General features: G+C 44.2%; 1 protein-coding gene across 2 annotated transcripts in view; it reads right to left on the bottom strand.

The window, feature by feature from the left end:
• The window catches only part of GFM2 (GTP dependent ribosome recycling factor mitochondrial 2), a 925,389-nt gene that overhangs the window by 397,763 nt on the left and 506,837 nt on the right, over positions 1–20,789 (bottom strand). For both annotated transcript variants that reach the window (XM_069627482.1, XM_069627483.1), the window contains exon 7: positions 11,911–11,999. In XM_069627482.1, coding sequence (XP_069483583.1) covers positions 11,911–11,999 — 89 coding nt within the window. The remainder of the gene's footprint in view (positions 1–11,910; positions 12,000–20,789) is intronic.

Here is a 20,789-nt window from a genome sequence, read left to right as displayed (position 1 = left end):
TGGCAGAGTCCAGAGTGATCCTTGTCCAGGCAGGCAGAGTAAAGTAACTGCATAGGGGAAGCAGAGGTTAGAGAACACACAGTCACTTAAATGGCAGACACCAGAGACATGGCCAAATGTAAGGGGATTCAAAAAGGACGAGGGGGAGAAACAATGAGGTTGAAAATGAGACTGACTGAGTGCATGCAAAAAAAAAAACTTAGGTTTATTCACTGAAAGCTTGTTTGAAGACAAAGGTTTTCAAAAGTTCTGATTTTAAGGTGATTTTCCTCACTCCAAAGGGGAAGTGGGAGGTTGCTCTCAGCTTCGGCCATCAATCACTTTCTTCTTAGAGGAACGAGTGGTGATTTTTATTATTTTGGTTGATCTCAGGTTGCTGGCCGGCAAGTCTTTTGTTGGCAGACACATTAAGGCCTAATTCTCCAGAAGGCACTATGTGTGATGCAAAGTATTTTAAGCACAATTTCCAGCGTATTGTTTTAGAGCTGCTGTAATGTGATCTCTTGAATTGAAGCCCAGGATCACCCAGGCAGCCTTGTTCTGTATGAGTTCGACTAGATGGATTCCCCAACTAGAGGCTGTTTCAGTAATCAACGCAGGATTTTCAAATGTGTTAACAGATGTTAGATGCTACATTTGCACCACATGACCTAGATGCCTGACCTTCTCATCGCTTGCCCAGCTGAAGAGCCAGGAATTTGCCCAGGGCCGATCATGGAAATAAAGCTTGTTAGCAGGATGCAGCAGTAGCCATTTTGGATGCCATGGCATGTATTTATAAGGATTTGTGCTAAGACAATTAGGGCTGTGTTACCATCAATCTGTCCATCGTGTCCCACTCCCACTGCTACTATGAAGACATCTATCAACATCCTGAAATGTTCAAACTCCTATTAAGACAATCAAGTAGGCTTGAAAGTAAAGGCCAAGTCATTAGGAGCCTAGGGAATATTTCAGAATTACATGTTTGTTTCGATTCATTGTTTAATCTATTTGGCCCTCTTAACTGTCCCAACACGACTACATTATTTCAACAGTATTACTTCTTAGATGAAGAGAGTGCAGGAAAAGAATTATTTGTTGGTTCTAGTACTTAAAATTAAGAACTAACTCAGTCACCTTCTCTTAGAAAATAATGAAGCAATACTTCCCCATGGGAGTCGGGTCAGTGTAGACTGACGCAAGTCTTTGGCTGACAGTCTTCAAATCTGCAGATTGACGTTAGAGTACTGTTTCTCAAGACTATGTTCCTCAAGAAATATCTTCTAGACCTCTGAACAAATGAGAACGGGTCGATTTTAATTATTAATTATTATTATTTATTTGTGGGCAGGGTGATTCAGACTGAGCTTGTTCTTAATGTTTTACAGAATCTGTTGCTTCAGTGTTCTTCTCACTACCCCGTCCCCATAATGTATCCATCAGACTCCTTTATTTTATTACCAGTGAACTAACTAGAAGTGATTGGTTTACACGTCATCTCCATCGATTCTTTTGATTGTATTGGGGCTTTTCCTGTAGTGCTCAAAACCAGCTTCAGGAGCATTAGGAAAATGTAGGCAGAAGATGGGAGAAGGGATTACTGAAAGGAACATTTGATGACCACCAGATCAATTATGGATGAGACGTACTTGGCTTTAAAAGGTACACACGTGAAAACCAATGTCATACCAGCTAGCCATCTGGCCATTGGGGGTCGTGAGGGTATTCTCACGCCTACTCCCCTTGGATTCTCTATGCAGGTGGCCAGGGAAAGGCCATCGCTTCTGGATCCTGCGCCTGGGGGCGGACAGGCGAGGGAGGACCACGTGAGTGGAGGGTCCTTGGGGATTGGAAGTGGGATGCCCTTAGGTAAGACGCAGTATTCCACATCTTCCTTTCAGGAAGAAACCCCTATCCCAGAGGCGGTTGTGGGATATTGTTCCTCATGTCCCATTATCACTGAGAAAGACAGGTGATATTATCAATCCAGACGTACTAGAAAGAGGAGGAGAAGGATTAGGAATGGGTTACCGTTAGGGGAAACACAGTATCCCCTTATCCTAGTGACAACCAGTCTAACCTCCCCCTGACCCTTATAGGTTACTGTAGGTCACCTCCCCTTCTTTCCTCTCCTGGGACACACTCTCCTCACTCTGGTACTGAGACGAGGGAGAAGCAACTAAGACTAATGAACACCATTCACCTTCAACATTTAGGTCCTGGCATGAAGAAGATGCATGAAAGGTATGAAGGTCAGGCATGGCCTCTTAATCAGAATCAGGCAAGATTGACTGATGAATACCCCTGCAGCCCATTGAAGGACCACAGGTGTATAAAATGCCAAGACATGCAGGAGTAACAGAGAGACCTGGGGAACTTGGATGGAGATTATTTTGAAACCCAAATAATCCGGAGGCAGCCATGGTAGAATCCAGGACGAGATGCCGGCAGACATTCTCAAACTAAGGGAAGCCTCCCTTATGAAGAAGGAAGCCTCCCGCCCAAAGTGGGAGCACAAGGAGCTGCGGACAGGCATAAACGGCAGGAATGCTACACCTAGCCTTGCAGAGGCATTGAGCTCGCCGACTCCGATCAAACTCCTGTCACCAACAAGAGCGAGGCTCGCAGAAGCTCAAGCAGTGGCCAGAGAGAATCGCTTAAGGAAGATGCGTACAATCGTTGACTGCTTGCAGCACTACCCAAAAAACAGGCAGCTCTGGGCGAGCTGCACATTTTGCAAACAGAGCAGAGGGAATAAATACTTCCATTACAAATGGAACAGTGAAGTTAAATCAAGGAGCGAAAGGTGACTGGCACAAAAAAAGCATAAACTGCTAATATTGAATTCCGAATTGAATGAAAAAGCATACACAGATAATATTGAATACCGAATTATATGCAACCAACAAAGCTGTTAATATTGACTACCGAACTGAATGAAAATAGCAAAACTGCTTATTTTGAATAGCGAATTGTATGAAAATAGCAACACTGCTAATATTGAATACCAAACTGAATGAAAACAGCAACATTGATATTATTGAACACCGAATTGAATGAAACCAGCAAATCTGCTAATCTTGAATAACGAACTGAACAGAAAAGCAAGCCTGATCATTTGAAGCTGATGTTTAATCATGTACTGAAAGAAAATAAGAAACTAAGATAGAGTTCAGATCAAGTCTGAGAAACTGATTTTCTTTGAAGCTGCCTTTTGAGAAACCACTTGTTTATTGAATATTTGAACTGCTCAGAGTGAACTCAAGAATTCTTTTTGCGTGACCTGCAATGGTTGGATTGTGTGGTCCAACAACTACGCCAAGACCAGAGAATCATGAATTGACCTGCTACAAAGAGAAGTCAAGGCTCCTGGTTGTGTGACCTGTAATGGTTTGACTGTGTGGCCCAACAACTGCGCCAAGACCAGAGAGCCCCTACACAGTAATAAAGAAACCTGCTATTGTGTCAAGAGGAAGACTACTATTGATTCATTTAAGGCTTGGGGAAGGGAGCCCTGAGCTGTGACGAATTGTTAGGATTGAATTCAAAGACAAAGCTTCAAGATACTTCTTTTTGCGACTTCTTTTGATTTTGAACTTGGGGAATGGAACCCTGAGACTTGCTGCCAAGAGACTGTATTGAACTTGGGGAAGGGTATCCTGACATTTAAAAAGATATGGAACTGCCTCAGTCGATCTCGCTATATGCGGATGATACTTTATTGTATGTATGGGACCTGACACCAACCTAGCACCCCTAATGCAAGACATATATAAATTTGCTGACTACTCAGGATACAAAATAAATAATGAAAAATCGTAAATCCTCCTGCTGACGCCACACACCATATGCCCGACGACAACGGAGAACCTCAAATGGGCAACCGGACACATACGATACTTAGGTATAATGATATCCTGAGACAGGCAGACACTGTACACAGATAACTATGAACAAATTATACAAGTGTTCCACGTAAAGTTTCAAACATGGGCTAAACTGCCAATATCCTTAAATGGCCAGGTGGCTATCCTTAAGATGGTGGTTCTCCCCAAATTGCTCTACCTGTTTGTAAATATACCAATATGGCCGGGTAGAACCTTTTTTGAAAAAATAAGAGCAATGGCAGTGACATTTGTGTGGGACGGGAAGACCCCCAGAATGAAATGGGAAAAGCTTACTGAACCTTATAGTGCAGGAGGACTGGCGGCACCAGATTTCGAATTATATTATTTTGTGGCGCAAGCGCAATTTGCAAAACACTGGTATGACCTAGAAGACCACTCACCCCATATATGGCTTGAGAAATGTGCTGCATCTCCCATAGACCTCCGTTCCATTATATTTAATCTTCAATACAAAGATTCCTGTCCCTATGACCCAGTGGGGACCACGGTACGTGCATGGATAACATTGTACAAAAAACTGAAAATAGAAACCTCGTATGACCCGAATGTCCCACTGTCGAAATACCCCAGTATAGCGCCCACGCTGGTTAAAACAATACAAAGACACTGTGACCCGAACAAAGACGTTCGAATGCGTGACATGTTCACGAATGGGAAATTTGTGACCAGGGAGGAATTTGTTGGGGCGGTAGGCTGGGGTCCACTTAAAACACTTGAGTATCACAGGATGAAATCGGCATTTAATGCGCGTTGGCCACTTTTTCCAGATGAACCACCCTCACACCCATGCATACAGGAGGCCACGTCAGGTACAGGACTGGGAGACTCCAAACTATATTCATTAGTACAAACACACATCCCTACAATAAATAATACCAAAGCTAAATGGGAAGAAGACCTAAACACAAGCATTCCAGAGGAAAAATGGACCAAATACTGTATGCTTACAAAATCGGTGTCACTGAACGCAGGCCTTCGACTGGTTCAATTCAAGGTCCTAAATAAGCTCCATTATAATCCAGCTAAGATAGCTAAATTCTCAACGGGTCACTCAGGGGAATGCCCTAAATGCAAAACAGCCCAGGCAGGGTTATATCATATGTATTGGGAATGCCCTCTAATTGTCACATTTTGGAAAGATGTAGCGGAAATATTGGAAGAGATCCCACAGATCCCAGCGACACTGTCTCTGCAAAAATACTTATTCGGAGACATAGGCAAACAGGCCGAAACGACCAGGAGATTGTTCAATGTCTCCTGTACAGTAGCCAAAAGATGTATATTAAAATGTTGGACAAACCCCTTTCCACCAAAAATTGAACACTTTCTCTGTGATTTGACCTACGTAAATGAATGCGAGGAACAATATACATTGACTGTAACATCAAGTAACCGCCCAAAGGACATATGGGCCCCGTTCAGGATGTACCTCTGCGAAATGGCCTCAGATGGGGAAACTTCCACGTGATTGAAATGTAATTGATGAAATATGTATCTAATAATATGAGTAATATATGTACTGAGATATGCAATGTGCAATAAGTTGAATCTGTGTTGACCATCAATAAAAAAGAGTTAAAAAATAAGATATGGAACCGTCTAACCTTAAAGCCAAAAGAAGGTGAATTGAGCATTGTGGTGAATGTTTTTATATTTAAGGAGAAGAAGCTGAAGAATAAGCTTGAGCTGGAAACAGATCAGAACTTTACTTTCGGAACACTGTTTAATTTATGGTCGACATCCCTACACATTGTTTTGATGTTAGTTGTGAGGGCAAGCATAGGTTTTGGACACAGACAGATGTTTAATTTGAACTTCCAGACACAGACTATGCTTAGTTGTCTTTAGGTAGGGAAATCCCACCTTAGCATAGCACAAGTTAGGCTTTTCACCATCCTGACATTTACGTAGATAAAACCCTTGGTTCCATATTGAATCTGTTGTCTTTGTCTTCTTCCATCATGCCAACCTCACAGGTGACATAGCAAACCCTTTGTGGCACTGTACAATTGATCATAATATTTGAGGATATGTATGGGCCCGATTTTACCTCGCAAGAACAGTGAGCGAGAAAGGAGGGGAACAACTTTAAAGCTGTGCCACAGATATCCGTCGTGTCCTCAAATTGTCAAATCAGGGTGTAATGATTGACTTTGTCAAAGGCCTAGGCCAAGTCAGGTACAATCAAAGTGGAAACCTTTATCTCTGGTAAGAAATAATTCTCCCTGATGTCCATAAGGGTAGTTTCAGTTCCACAACAAGGCAGAAACCCGACTGGAAATCACTGAGTTTACCATGTGAGTTGGTGTGAGTAGAGATTTGCTCTGTGAGTGATTCTACTACTTTGGATATACAAGACCAACCCCAGACGGGTATAACACTCAACAGAATGCTGCCATTTGTTTGTAAGGGATGTTTATGCTTACAAGATTGCTAATTTAAGTGCCTGCAGGTGGGATCTGTGTTCAACCTGCAGAGTGCAGGTTAATATCTAAGCAGGACTGCCTCAGCATTTCAACCTTTTGAGGTCAATAAGTTAAGTACTATTTAATTGGGAATATTATCACTTTGTATGTACAGTCCTACAAGACCACACAGAATGCTGTAGCTAGTCTTCTACAACAAACATGTTATTTCTTTTATTTAGAATACTATTAATATTACCTTCAAAGGCTGGGATCATGGCACAAACATGTTTCATAGGGAAACATGTAGACCCTAGTTCACAGAGCGTTTTCCAATGGGGTTTTGCCATTGTAAAATGCTTCTGTGAATTAAGTCCTCAGTGTGAATATAATCTCCTGGCTACTGAGCTGTATGATATGATATTGTATTTATATCGTGCTTGTACACAAGGGTTTCAGAGCGCGACAAGGTAAGAGGGGGGGGGGGCGGTGGAACAGGGGAGAACAAAACAACGGTCCTACTAGGCCCAGTGACATTGAGAACGTGCAAGTGCATGGGAAAGGGGTAGGGGAAAAGTGGAAAGTGCGGAGCAGAGGAGAAACAGATAAATAATTAATAAATTAAATAAATAAATAATAAACAGTGGTAGTGCAGCCAGCAAGTGCCAAGTGCTGTGTTTAAGGCAGCAGACAGGGTATGTCTGATATGTGCAGAGAGAAAAAATAAAGGGGGTGGGGGAACTGCATGGGTACAGACCCCAGTGCTGGAGAGTGGCAGGGTGAGCAGGTACCTGGGTCCAGAGGACAGAGGGTGGCCATGTGCACGGTGCAGAGAGAGAAACAGATCAGCAGGGGAGAGGGGGGTGAAGGCAGAAGCAAAGAGGAAGGTCTTGAGGTGCTTCCAGAAACGGAGATGGTTCTCCTCAAGTTTCAGAGTGGCAGGGAGGTTGTTCCGAAGGGAGGCCCCAGCCGAATACAGAGATCTACCCCCAGCTCGTTTCTTTGAAAAACGACTGAACCTGAGGGAGTTAGAGGTAGAGGAGCAAAGAGCTCGAGAGGAGAGGTATTTACGGAGGGATAGTTGAAGGTATTTAGGACCCAGGCCCCAGCAAACCTTGTGCACAATGCAGAGGGTTTTGAATTCCCAACGAGTGCCACCATTAGTGGGACAGGAGGAGACCGAACAAAGCACAGAGATTGTTAGGGAGAATTCTCTGTTTAGGCTGAATTTCCTAACCTAGTGAGTCCCCCAGCAGCTTTGCTGGATTTTTGGGGTTTATTTTTTTCTCCTGCCAAGAGTGAGACTCTTTTACCCTCACTCTTGGGCATGATTGGAGTGTGTTTCTTTGACTCTAGATGTGTTTAATGGGCTATGGGGTCTTTTACTCCATAGGGCTTCATGTGTTTTTGTGATGTGTGTTACACAGCACCCTCCGTGCAGTAACACAGGGGTGTCATAGTGACTCCCCAGTATAGACTCCATACCCTGGGACTGACTACTGTCTCCCAGGGCCTGTAAAGTCACCATTGACTTTACTAGTCTTAAATTCTGAACAGAACCAGTACAAACCATCATATTGTGGACGTACTGGCTGGGGCAATTCCGTTGCCCCGTGGTCTGTTAGTCGAGGGGGCACGTCTCCGTCCCCCCTGATCGAGTTTTGGCTGGTGGCAGTGGATACTACTTTTTATATTCAACCGCGAATATTTCTCTATGGGATTTCCCATTTTTCGAGGCTACTATCTTTAATTATTTAATTGCGATAGCCTCGAACATACCGCTGGTTTATTTAATTAATATTAATTCTCCGGTTGGTATTTTTTGCCAAAACTCGGTTCTAAAATGGCGTTCGTGTTCTCTTCTGTGACTCCAACCCAAGTCGAGCCCTTTGTTCCACTTTTTGGCGGGCATCTCCACAGAAGCCCTCCCAAGTGGTGCCACTCTGTCTTGGGTACTTAGGAGGGATGGAGGGGGATTTAGGCACCCTGGACTGAGTTGCCTAGGCAACTCAAGTCGCACTCCCTCCTGATTGGTCCAAGTGGTGAGCCGGCCGGCTCACCACTTAGCATGTTTGAGTGACAGCTAGGCTGAGTGAATGGGGGTTTTCTGCATAAAAGCAGGGCTTTGGGGACTGGAACTTCAGAAGTCGCCACAGGACCTAAGAATCCGACGAGGGAGAAGCTGAGCCGACATGCCACGACGACACCACCGGTGGAGCCCTGCTGGACCGTCTCACCACTTTTCCCAACGACAGAGGAGATCTCCTGCCGGAGAGTCTTCTTCCTTTGACTGGTGGGGATAACCAGTTTTTACCGTCTTTTCGCCTTCCCGACGTATCTCGTGGCCGTCTTGCCTGTGCCAAGCACCCCGGCAACCGGGATACCACGTTTTACCACGACCGCGAATTAAAGGGTTTTACCTTTAACCGGAAAACTCAGCGGCTGGTTTCTTCCCGGGCAGTGCAACGACCTTCATCTTTCCTCCAAGTCGAGATCTTCTCTTCCCCTGGACGACGACGAGACTTGCACCCACTGCCAGGAACAACTGCCACCGCTGGAGGATCCTTCCCGCTTAAGGTACCGTGTCCCGCCTGGCTTCCCTTGCCACCGACTGTACGGGGTAGATTTAGCCCCCGGCTTTCGAACCTGGGTTAGCCTGGGACACCCTGGCTAAGCTTTTCTGAGCCTCTCTAAACTCTTTTCGAGCTCCCCGCAAGACTTTCTAAGCCTAGTGTAACTGTGTGATCTTGGGCGCATTTGTGCTCTGCTCTCTCTAAGAGTGGGCCCAGCCTATGGACTTTGGCTCACAAGTGACTTTTGCTCTTCTGCCTTGCTAATAGTGTTCCTAAATCTTAGAGTGGTGTACCTTTCCATATTCTGTCTTTTTCCCTCCCTTTTTCATAAACTTATTGGAGTGCCATCTATAGTTAAGCGCTCACCTCTGTATGGAAATAAGTGGTGTTAACTAAGACTGATCTGATAAGGAATAAGGGTTGTATATATTATAATAGTAACTGTGTTTAGAGTATTTTACGATAAGAGTGCTGGAGGGTTTCAAACAGTGTGTTTTTAAATAAATAATTATATACTTTGATACCAAAGCTCTGGTCAGTGTTTGTTTGTATTATCGTATCTGAGTGCCTAGTGTGTATACTTTGCATACTGCCTAACTCTTCTTGAGGGAAGTCTGACTGCTCAGCCACAGCTACCAGGTAAATCTGGGTGGTACAGACTGCTACCAAGTGGGTTTACTGCTAACACCTGTAGTCCTAAATCTTTTGCAGTGTTCCCTAAGGGAACTGCACAGGTGTCTGCCTAACAGAGATCATATGAGGGGTCCATAGATATGGCGAAGGAATGACAAAGAGGATGTCGGTGAGGGTCTGTCTGGAAGAGGAGCTGGAATAGGTATCAGCGAAAGGGAGACCTGGATTGGAGGCCAAGATATCCTTTTTAAACGTCTTCTTCCCAGACATATAGCCTCATCACGACTTTGGCGGTAACCCTTAAATCCGGCGGTAGCGCTATTACCGCTGGATTTAAGGGTCTGCCAAAGCAGGACTTCGGCGGATTTCTCCCCAGCTCTGAGCTGGGGGGAAATCCGCCGAAAATTCGCGCTATTAACGCCGGCGGGAAATCCGCTGGCGGTATTAGCGCGAAATTTCCCCATTGAGCCCAATGGGGAATGGGGCATTCCCGAATGGGCTCAATGGGGAATGGGGATTGACATTACCGCCGAACTCGTGATACAGCGCTATTAGCGCCGGGGAGTTCGGCGGTAGGGCTAATACCGCCCGCACTAATAGCGTTACCATTACCGCCCAAGTCTTGATGAGGCCCTTAGTGAGAAGGGAAGGATAGTTGATCGAGAAGCAATTGGAATAGATGGGAGAAACAGAAAGCGCCATGGGTAAGTAGAGCGAGGAGACAGTGGGAGGAGTATGCAAGTACAGTGGTATTGAACAGTCACTGGACTAGAAGGTTACAATCAATGGCCAAATCAATGGCCAAAGTTAAATGCAAAACAACACCCACATTTGTCTTTCAAAGTTAAATGCAAAACAACATCCAAATTTGACTTTAAAATTTAAATGCAAAACACCCAAATTTAACTTTCAGTGTTAAATGCTAAGTCACTGTAGGTATAGAATAGCAGTAAGAATCACGAGTGCATTAGCGAGCATAACAGGGAGAACTGAGCGAACAAACCGAGAGGGGAGTGAAGGACCCAAGAAGGGAGAAATGGCAATCAGAAGAAGGGAAATAACCCATGGTGAGTGAGGTAAAAGAGTTTTGGTAGTCCAGTTTTATAGCGGAGTGTGGTAGCAACCTCATGGAGGGTTGGGTTGTGGCAATAGTCTAATGTAGCATTCTGGTAGCGGAAAGGGAGCAGACAAGAGCCTTCGTTGTGGGCCTTTGCTGCTGGTGCCGGCTCCCCCGTCCTGGTGGCCCTGATTGGGTAATAAAAGAAGTCACAGCCAATCAGAATGGGTCAGGCTGCAGCCAAAGAAGAAGCCACCACATAGAGAAAATGCACAAAGCAAGGATTTAGCTCATCAGAGGCACTGTGCACATCATTTCTTTTGGAATCAGGAGTGCACAATGATAGAACAACAGAGCCACATGTTGTGAAGACAGCAGGAAGGATCCCAGAAATGTTCGGGCCGTGTCACGCCCCAATCGAAATATAAACAAAAAGTGCACAAAATGCCAAAGAACTATCCTGCAATTATTCAAATGCAGGCAGAGGTGCAAGGACGCTGAGAAAAAGCCTTGCAGGTTTACCTTTGCTGTAAAGCTGATGGGCTGCTCACTGCTCGGCAGCTGGAAGCAGTGAAATGAAGGTGGAAAGCCTCCTTGGCCTCCTTGTGGGCCTGGTTGCTGTGCCGGCTCCCGCCTCCCGGTGGCCCTGATTGGGCAATAAAGGAAGTCACAGCCAACCAGAATGGGCCAGGCTGCAGCCAAAGAAGTATCCAACCAGTATCCAACTATGAAAAGAGATCTTTTATCTGGCAACATATCAGGGCCAGACAGCCACACCAAATTATTACTAAGATTATGTTCTTTATTAAAATTTGATTTTTGGAAGAGCCCATTCATGGCATCCTCTCTTCCATTTAAATCAGCTTTTGAATTCCACACTTGGCAAATAGGTGATTTTATTATTAACTGTAAATTACCAGTCTTTCAGGGCAATCTACTACTAATAATAATTTCATTACAGATTCTTCCTGCTGCTAAACCCTATAATAATAGTTATCAACCAATATAATGGTGCTCAATTCATTGAACTAGAGAGAATGAAGGGCCTATCAGGATTCTAAATTGCTGAGTGCAGACTGAGCCATAACCGAAGCCAGCGCTTAACTCGCTGAGCTATCCTTCCCTATAGAGGGTACTCCTTTATAACATTAACTCTAATATATGTTAAAGAAAATGTGTCCTTGAATTATCCAACCTTCCACCATGGTCATCTTTTCAACCACAAATCCAGCTACTTCCATTTCCAAAACATTTCGTACTTAGAAAACAGCACAAAAGCATAAAAACACAGAGAAATTAAGCAACACATCTTTAAAACTACAGAACACTGCATGCTGTTTAGGGTGCCTTACCTCTACACCTGCAGAAGCATCGAACACAGCTACTGCTCCATCAAGTACTCTTAAGGAACGTTCAACCTCCACCGTGAAGTCCACATGACCTAGGCGGGAATAATAAAAGCTTTCATATGGCACTGTAAATTACCTATGTAGCAGTAATTAGCTAAAAATGCATTTGGGGCAAGCTGTATGGGCCTGCCATCCGTATTGGTAAGGACAGTGAGATGTTACTTATCCATAAACCCCACCATCTAAGGTCCTATGGCTATTAACAACCTAGGAAAACACTCTGGGTGCCAATTAATTATTTTTGGTAGCAAATAAAAAAGGTACAAAGAGTTTTCCTCATCAAAAAGCAAAACAAAATATACAATAAGAAGACTGCCATGGAAGTTCTACAAAACCCTATTATGATAGTTTTCCATTACCATTGTGACACATGATGACAGATAGCGGTGCAGATGGGGAGAGTTGCAGACCAGATGCTTTTTTCTCCTCATCCTGGTTGTCTACTTACTCTTCTTAACAAACTTCAGAAGCCGCGCACCCTTGGCCCCACTCTGAATTCTGAATCCTCAACCTTTAACTTTTCCTCATACTTCACTTCTAAAGTTGCTAACTTGCATTCAGCCTTTTCGCCTGCTCTGCCCTCTTCCTTCACTTCTTTCTTCCTTTCTACTCTTTCCTTTTCTTGCTTTACCCCACTCTGCGTCCTTTCTCACCCTCTTGCTTGAACGTGCTTAGCCGGCCACTTCCACCATGGAACCTTTGCCATCCGCTTTTGCTTAATGTATCCCCATTTTACCCTTTCTTTTCAACTCTTTGCCACTTTCTTTTGGGCATGATTTTATTTTGCCAATTCTTAAAAAAAAATCCTCGTCTTCAAATTACAGTTCTATTTCCAGTCCTCCTTTTCTTTTAAAACCTCTGAAATGAGCTGTTAATTACCAATTATCTTTCTATCATGACCCTAATTTACTTCTTCCCTCTCTTCAATCTGGCGTCTACCTAGTTCATTCTATTGAAACTGTCCTCTTACACATCACTAACTTCTTCACTTCTTTAGTAATTTTCTCTCATTCTCCTGGACTGTGTCGGATGATTCGCAAATCATTATTCCATTCTGTTCCTTGAGTGATTAACGCCACACTTCTATTTTGGACTGTCTCGCTGTATCACGCTATTGATGCTTGCTCACCTTCATCTTAATTCATCGAAGATTGAAACTCTTTTTTCCCCTGCTCCTTCTCACAACTGCCCCTTTGCCTTTATTGCCTGATTGGCTGCTCAACCTGCCCCGGTATTAATGGTCACTGAAGGGGCCTACCAAACCTCCGAAAAGGATTGCTATGCCAAGGTGATGGGCCTAAACAAAACAAGGCCTTTGCCAAGAGCAAAGGACCACTACCGGGCGGGTAAGATCCTCACACGCCCATTCACAACATCAACACCTAGCTGTAGCTGGGAGCTTTGTGAGAGGCAGAATTGTCTAAAAACCAGATGAGGGTCAATGGTGTCATTGCAGTAATGGGGATGTGTGTCTTTCACAGAGGTCAGGGTGGTCACATTGCAGACAGGGAGAGATGGGCATCTGAATGAGAAAGGAGTGGCACTTGTCTCCCCTCCCCCATTATCACATCAGCACCCTGGTGGATAAAAGTTGAGGAACTTCCACCCTGCTGTCTCTTCAGTTTCATCTATGTAAGGAAGCAGCATGTGGACAGCGCAAAGGTCAGGAATAAAGGAAACACAGCAGTGGAGACCTCAGAAGAACAATGGGAAAACAACAGTATTAGGGCAGGAAGAAGAAAAGGGAAAGGTCAAGGGGCAAGGAAAAGCAGGGGAACACAGTGAGTGGGGATGGCGAGGAGAGCCATAGTATGTTATAGACAGTGGAGCTGTAACATGATATGGCTGACAGCACTGAACAGGGAAGAGCAGGGGATATGGGAGCATACTTCCAGAGCATAATTCTAGCTCATCTCTTATTTTTGCTTATCTTTTATTGTATACTTGTTTTATCTCTGTGTTCTGGTCCCTAGTTTTTGCATTTGTCTTCAGCGCCTGTTTTCCTTTGGGTCTAAGGTGCTTTACAAATGCATAAATAAACGTCAGTCTGCGTGTACCGTGTCCCGATTAGACAGCAACAATTCCAAGGATCCATATGGCCAGTTAAAGAATGTTCACGTATGAGCAGTTCTCTCCTTCGAGTATAGTAGTATTGCTAAGGTGCTGAATTATTGGCTTGCAAATGAAGAATATATTGGAGGGATTGGGTAAAAGTATTTAACGTTTTTAAAGGAATAAAAACATATGAAAAGCATCATAAATCAAATAGGACAAGTAATTCCTCTGCCAAACATTGCATCAAGATAGCAAGTCACTTAATTTCAGTGCCAATTCTGATTAGTGTCACATATTGCTGTGCATCTCAAATTAAATATCATGTGCCATACCGCAATTATCAATTGTCCATGTCTTGTAAATTGCACAGACAAGTCAGTCCAAATGCCTTTGGTCCTAATCCCCAAGTAAAACAAGTCATACAATTTAGTCTCAATCTTGTACATGTGCATATAACAGATCAGGACACCAGGCTGTCTGCATTGGCACAATCATTCCCATCTAGGTCAGGGATTGCCACTCCTTATTGTATATCATGACAAGAATTTCTTATTTTCTTTCTCACATTTTTCAATCAAGCGAAGGGCAAGTCAAATAGCTACTGCTTCAGTGTCTCCACTACAGACCTAGGAAAGACAAAGTATCTCTCTCCAACAATGCGCCACTCCTTTGCACTCCCATGCTAATGTGGAAGAGGTTTGCTGGTTTTATGTATCCTCCTGACTTACCTACACTAATACATACATGCTATAAGGATTGGCATAAGCAAAGGTTTAAAAATCCTTCTCTTGAAAGTCCATCCATATTCTGTAGCAACAAACAGAAATCAGTTTCGGGGAAGCTACTTGGTGAGGTGACACGTTCTGATCTTGCCTTCAGGCCTCTGCGTCTTCAAGCCTTCTCCCTGGAGCCTTAGGTTTCACAGCTCTTTCTCTTGTCAAGCTTTGTTTGCCTTACCACTATTCCATTCTAGGCTCCCTCCAGCCTCTTGGATTCTCAATGGCTCTCGACAATTCTTTCCCAGACTTTGATCAATTCTGTTCACAGCACGGCTCCCTTCTGGACCTTAACTTTCCCAGGGTCACACAATCCGTCCCTCCTGAACCGTGACTCTCCAGATTCCCAAAAGTTACATCTTGGACCCTGGCTTCCTCTCAGAGTTCAAACCGCTCCCTCCTGGAACTTGGCTTTCTCTCAAGATTTGTTCAGCAATGGGTACTTCTCAACTCCTTTGGTGTGCTTCTCAAGCAGCTGCTAGTATTCCACTATTCTTCCAAACGTTCAGGTCTCCCTCCTTTTATCTCAGCGTTACTGGTGGATGGCCTCTGCCTTTGGCCTTCCAATTCTCTTCAGGTCAGCATACACTGTGGTTATTCTCTCTCCCCAGGGCCTTCAAGGCTGGACTGTCTTCAGCCTGCCTGCCTCAATTTTCATTAAGAGCTTCCTTGCCTTCCTCCAAGTTTTAGTTATCCTCAGAATTCTCGCTACAGGAATCTTCGCTAGTATCAGGGGAGCTAGGTTAGGCATTTTTGCCTCCTCTGGAGTATCTATTCTTCTGAGTCTCCCTAGTCTCCTTTACATTGCCAGGAGAGGGTTTCGGTTTCCAATCAACCCTGATTGGTTATTCCTCGTTGTCATTGGAATTCTCGCAACCGACCATTTCTTTTCAGGATTGATTTTAATATCCATGCCTCATTACAGACTTACTAGTGATTTTGTATTGGCTAATACTATGAGACTTTAGGCCGTGGGGTGTGGGGTGACATGCAAGTCTTTAAAAAGGTGGTTGTGGTGTTCAGTAGCCATCTCAGAATTATCATCGACATGGAGGGAAGTTCCACATTTCCTCAGCTCTGATCTGACATGGATCTCTTTTAAAGCTTTGATGCTCCAGCTCTACGAGTTGTCGTTTGCTCACTATTCTGATGGCAAGACTTCTCTTCAGTTTCTTCATGACTCGCAAACTCTGCGGGTTTGCGAAACTCCTGTTTTTGCCGTTCCTCTGGTCCGTGATAACACTGTGCCAGTAATTTCCCTTGGGAAATGTGGTCATGTAGGCCAAAATGCTGCATCAGGACACTTGTTGGGTAATACAATGTCTCTAAGGTGACAGTGAGCTTTCAGGATCTTTCATCTTTCATCCTCTGGGAGGTACATCAGGAAGCAGCAGGACTAGCCCAATACCTGGTGGCTGGCTTCCCACACCTATACAGAGGGGGAGTTAGGACAACTCACCACACAGTACACGTTGAGAGGTACTTTGTATAGTCTCTGGAGCACAGAAATTTTAACAGGATGGTTCTGTGCCATTGTGCTTTTTTCTCCTTTACATGTTCACAATAGTATCATCATGCATCCAGGACTCACACTATCATGAAAATGCAGGTTTTGAGTGCCTGTGTCCTGGTACCAGTATATTCATGAAGGTAAAAGATTCAGAATGTGACCCCTGCCTCTTCAGTACTTCTGTTCTTCAACCGACTTGATTTGTGTGTTTCGTCTTGCCTGTTTGCCTTCCTTTCTTGTCTCTTTATTCCAGGGAGAACACTCCACCCCCAAAATCCTGTCTGCATTCCTTCTTGCCCTTTTCCGTATGTGTACCAATGTGCACTATAACTCACTCCCCTCTTTTTCCAAGTGCTCCTCTTCTTCCAACATGCACCCAGTTAAAACACACATGTATTGCTGCTCTTGAAGTCAAGGCTCATGGGTGCAGACACGCTTTCATACTTTGCCTTCTCAGAGGAACACATGGATTGGATCGACTATGCATGAGTAATGATAGCAAATCACTTGTTTACACAAAGGTTTTGTGTTGGTATTTCAAATTATTATTGGTTTTCCAGGATTTGGATTACATTCTTTTTAAATTGGATCATTTTTCATACAGGGATGGAAGTTGGTTCTTCCTTATTGTAGTTAATGCATTTTGAGGAAATGGGTAATGTAATTTGATGTTCTACTTACACTGAATTCTTTTTTAGCTTATTTCTCAGTAGAACTCATTATATTTCTCTTTTTCAACTGCTTTTTTCTCTTTTTCTTCTCTTTGATTTTCTATGTATGTTATTTATGGTATAAATTGACTGTTCCAATGCTTAATGAAGTCCGAAATGCATTGGACACCACAGTGATCGTCTCCTCATTAAATAATTTATTTTAATGATATACAGAATACTTTGGAAGAACTTTAAAGGGTGGAGTTGTGACTTAATGCAAACTATGTGATCATTGCAGCAATTGATTGCAAGGGATAGGGTGGCAGTGTGGAGTTTTCCCCTCAGTCTTGGTGGTGTTATTTTGATCCATGAATTGCAGTAGTGTTTGCCACCCGGTCCCAATACTAAATTTGGAGAGGAATATAAGCTTTCACAGGATTTTAGATTGAACCTTGGTCGGCAGTACCCGCCTCCCAGTGTTATATTGTATCTATTGTTTCAGCATATGTCACTCAGTTACATATCTATGGTCATCTGGTGAGCAGAAGGCTTTTTATCACAGAGGCGTAGTAGTTGATATCAAGCAGGCATGGATATTCCTTTCGGTAATGTGTTGCTGTAAAGAGAGATCGCTATAGATAGTGAATCAGAGTGATTTGGCAGTTGAGGCCAGCTGAGGAGTGAATCCATCAAGGTGCATATCATTCAGCTACTCTTGGGAATTGGGGAAATTCCGGCATACAGGCCTCATCCCATTGTATATCATACAATTATATAATACCCTTGGGGAAGAATGCTCAAGTTAATGAATTTACCATTGTTCTGGGACTATATGTTTCTCTTGCATTAATGAATGTGTGTACCCCTGTTCTAGAATTCTATGTTTATCCTGTTATATAGACCTCCTTATGTAGTGGATCCTGAACTATTAGGGCGCCAAGCACTGAGGGCTGGAGTGAGTATCTTGCCTCTGCACATCACTTGCATTTACTGACACCTGTCCATTTCACCTGTCCATTTCATGGGATCACCCTTGGGCAGCCCAATGGTGCCTTGATCCCAATATTCTGGGCATTTGGGACCCATCCCGTCTTTCCATTTGTGCACATATTTGACCTCCTCTGAAGCAACAATGTGCAAATTGTGATTGTAGCCACAGGGGTCTTGCACTGGGATCTCCCCTAGTGCAATTATGGCCTTGTTCATCATCACAAATAAGTATACCATAAAACACAACAAAACGGACAATTAACACAATATTACAAACAGGAAGTAAAATTATTTAAATTACATGAAAAGATCCTTAAAAACAAAACTACAGAATTCAAAAACGAGCAAATCTTAATAGAAATTCTCTCATAGACAAAGCACGCTTTAAGAACATCAGAAAAACCAACCCCACCTAGCCAGAGGCTGCCTGTAACAGAAAATACAATGCCGGCTCATAGCGTCAAAACCCAAGACCCTGCAAAACAGGTTTCAGTGTATACTCTATGATCGCTGGAAAAATGGGCCACAACAGAAAAAAGTGTGCCAGATATTCTTTGGGCACCCCACAGAGAACACATGACTGATCCACATTCCTCTTGGTGCAAACCGTCAACACAGCTCTCAAGAAAGTGCTGAGACGGGTGGTAAGCCCCACTCAGATATTTCTGAAAGCCAGGAGACATGATCATCAAATGGTTCCCATTAGCTGGCTTCATAATCTCTGAAGACTCTCTCCTGTCCAGAAGAGACTGGAGTACGCTAGCTTTTGCAGATTGTATGACCTTGAGAGATAAAAGTTCACATAGAAAAACAATAACCCATGCCCGCCTCAGTCAGCGAAGCTTTCAAATACTTCAAATAGGGGTCTCTAAATACCAGATAACTGATTAAATCCTTGTTCAGAGTAGCATCAATATTCCGCCAAATTCGAAGCCAATGACTGGCCAATGACTGGCCGGCAAGGATACAGCCGGATCGCCCAGAAACCACCAACTCAATTCTTGGTGAACTGCATAATTGGAGGTAGACCCCAGAATGCTCTTTAAAAAAGTATTCTCAACCACATGAATAGGCTCCATTTTACCAAATCCCCACAGCTCCATACCATATCTTGCTACAGAAGCAGCATTACCATGTGAGCACAAACTCAATCGGTTTTGTTTCGAACGATCACAAAGCTCTGGCTACCCCCCCAATGGTGAGACATGGTATTCCTCCTTTCCCAATTATACACTGACCCACTCACCCTCAGACTTTATGGGGTATTTCCAGTCTCAACCTACCCATTTCCAATAAGTACTGGGAAGAGGACGCAGTGATCAAGAGCAATGCAGATTACCCATAGGAACCACATGGGGCTCCAAGGAGAGGCCTACTTCATTTCACCACTAGGCTGTCCCACTAATAGAGTTAGGCAAGGTCAGACACGTCACCTTAACCACACATACCTGACTCCACTTGACTCTCAGTTAAGCTATAAAAGATGTGGATTTGCCAGGAGAAATGAGCAAGCTGGGAATGCTGACTGGACCAGGAAAGCCAGGGAGCAGGAGGCTGCATCTGGACAAGACAACAGAAGCCGGAGGAGAACGGGACACCAGGACGCTGACCCGGTGTGTCTGGAGGGTTTCAGCGTGGTGAGAGAGCTGCGTCTCCATGGAGCCAGATTGGGGAGAGCTGTGTTTTATTGTCCATATCCAGGCCAGTGCTTGTTACCCTGGGACGTGTGCAGGTCCTAGGGGTGTCTGAGGGGCAGGTGGTGAGACCCTGACCTCAGCACAGCAGTCCCGACGAGGTTCCCTGCGAGTGCCGCGCAATGGGTGAGTTTTGCGAGAGAGAAACTCAGTAGCATGCGGTTGGCTGGAGCGGGAACCGCAACAGAAGGTGAGGTGTGAAAGACGAAAGATAGCAGAAGGAAAACAGATGCGCGAGCGGTGCAAAAGCAGTAATGAACAGAAGATAGCAGATTTAAAGACCGGAAAGCAAAGAGAGGGTCTGAGCAACCCAAAAGTGAAACAGAAGTGTGCAAGGGGCACGACAAAGCTGAAAGCTGCAAGGGTGCACAGTAAAAAGAAACAGAAGTGTGCAATAAGCACAGTAGAGCTTGAAAAGTGTGCAAGAGCAACAGCTCAGCGGAAATTGGAAGGAAAGCAATAACAGAAGGAAAAAGGCACAAGAAAGAAAAGATGTCAGAAATGAAAGTGCAGAGTGTAAAAAGAGGGACCAGTGGTCAGAGTGGTCGCGCCTTGGAGGAGTCAAAAACCTGGCGTTCTCGAAAGTCTCCGATGCTGCCCCTGTGCGGACTTTTGGTGTTTTGTGTTTGAACTTTTTGGTGAACTTTTGTTTGAGACAAGAAGGGCCTGAGGCTGTGGACGGAAACCCTGACAAGCCCCCCTAAACACTGCGAAGGACATTGTTTAAAGGAGAGAGGCCTAGACTTGGGGGGTATTACATAATACTTTCCAATATATATGGTCGCCATACATAATATAGCCGGGAAAAGGTTGTGGCGACATTATATATGGTGACCATATATATGGGGTGAAGGGGAGCAAGGGTTGCGAGGGTGTCCCCCGCTCCACTTGAGAAAAAAAAAGTTTTTGGGGGTTGCCAACTTCTTTGCCAGGCAACATTTTTGCAGGGTTATTATTACATTGAAACAACTTGGGGAAGGGAACCCTGAGAGGCCTGAAAGGAACTGTGAATCCTCAGTTGAGAAGTAAGAAACTGCGAACCTTATGGCCCAGAGAAGCCTAGACTGGGGGAAGGGAACCGTGAGAGTCCTGGAAAGAACTGTGACTTTTTTTCTTAGAACCAGGGGGGTCTGTGCTTGGGGAA

This window comes from Ambystoma mexicanum, chromosome 6p (genome assembly GCF_040938575.1).
Source record: "Ambystoma mexicanum isolate Mex_15411 chromosome 6p, UKY_AmexF1_1, whole genome shotgun sequence".
NCBI classification, from domain to species: domain Eukaryota; kingdom Metazoa; phylum Chordata; class Amphibia; order Caudata; family Ambystomatidae; genus Ambystoma; species Ambystoma mexicanum.
Note: the sequence above shows the minus strand (reverse complement) of the source record. Positions and strands in the feature narration are given on the sequence as shown.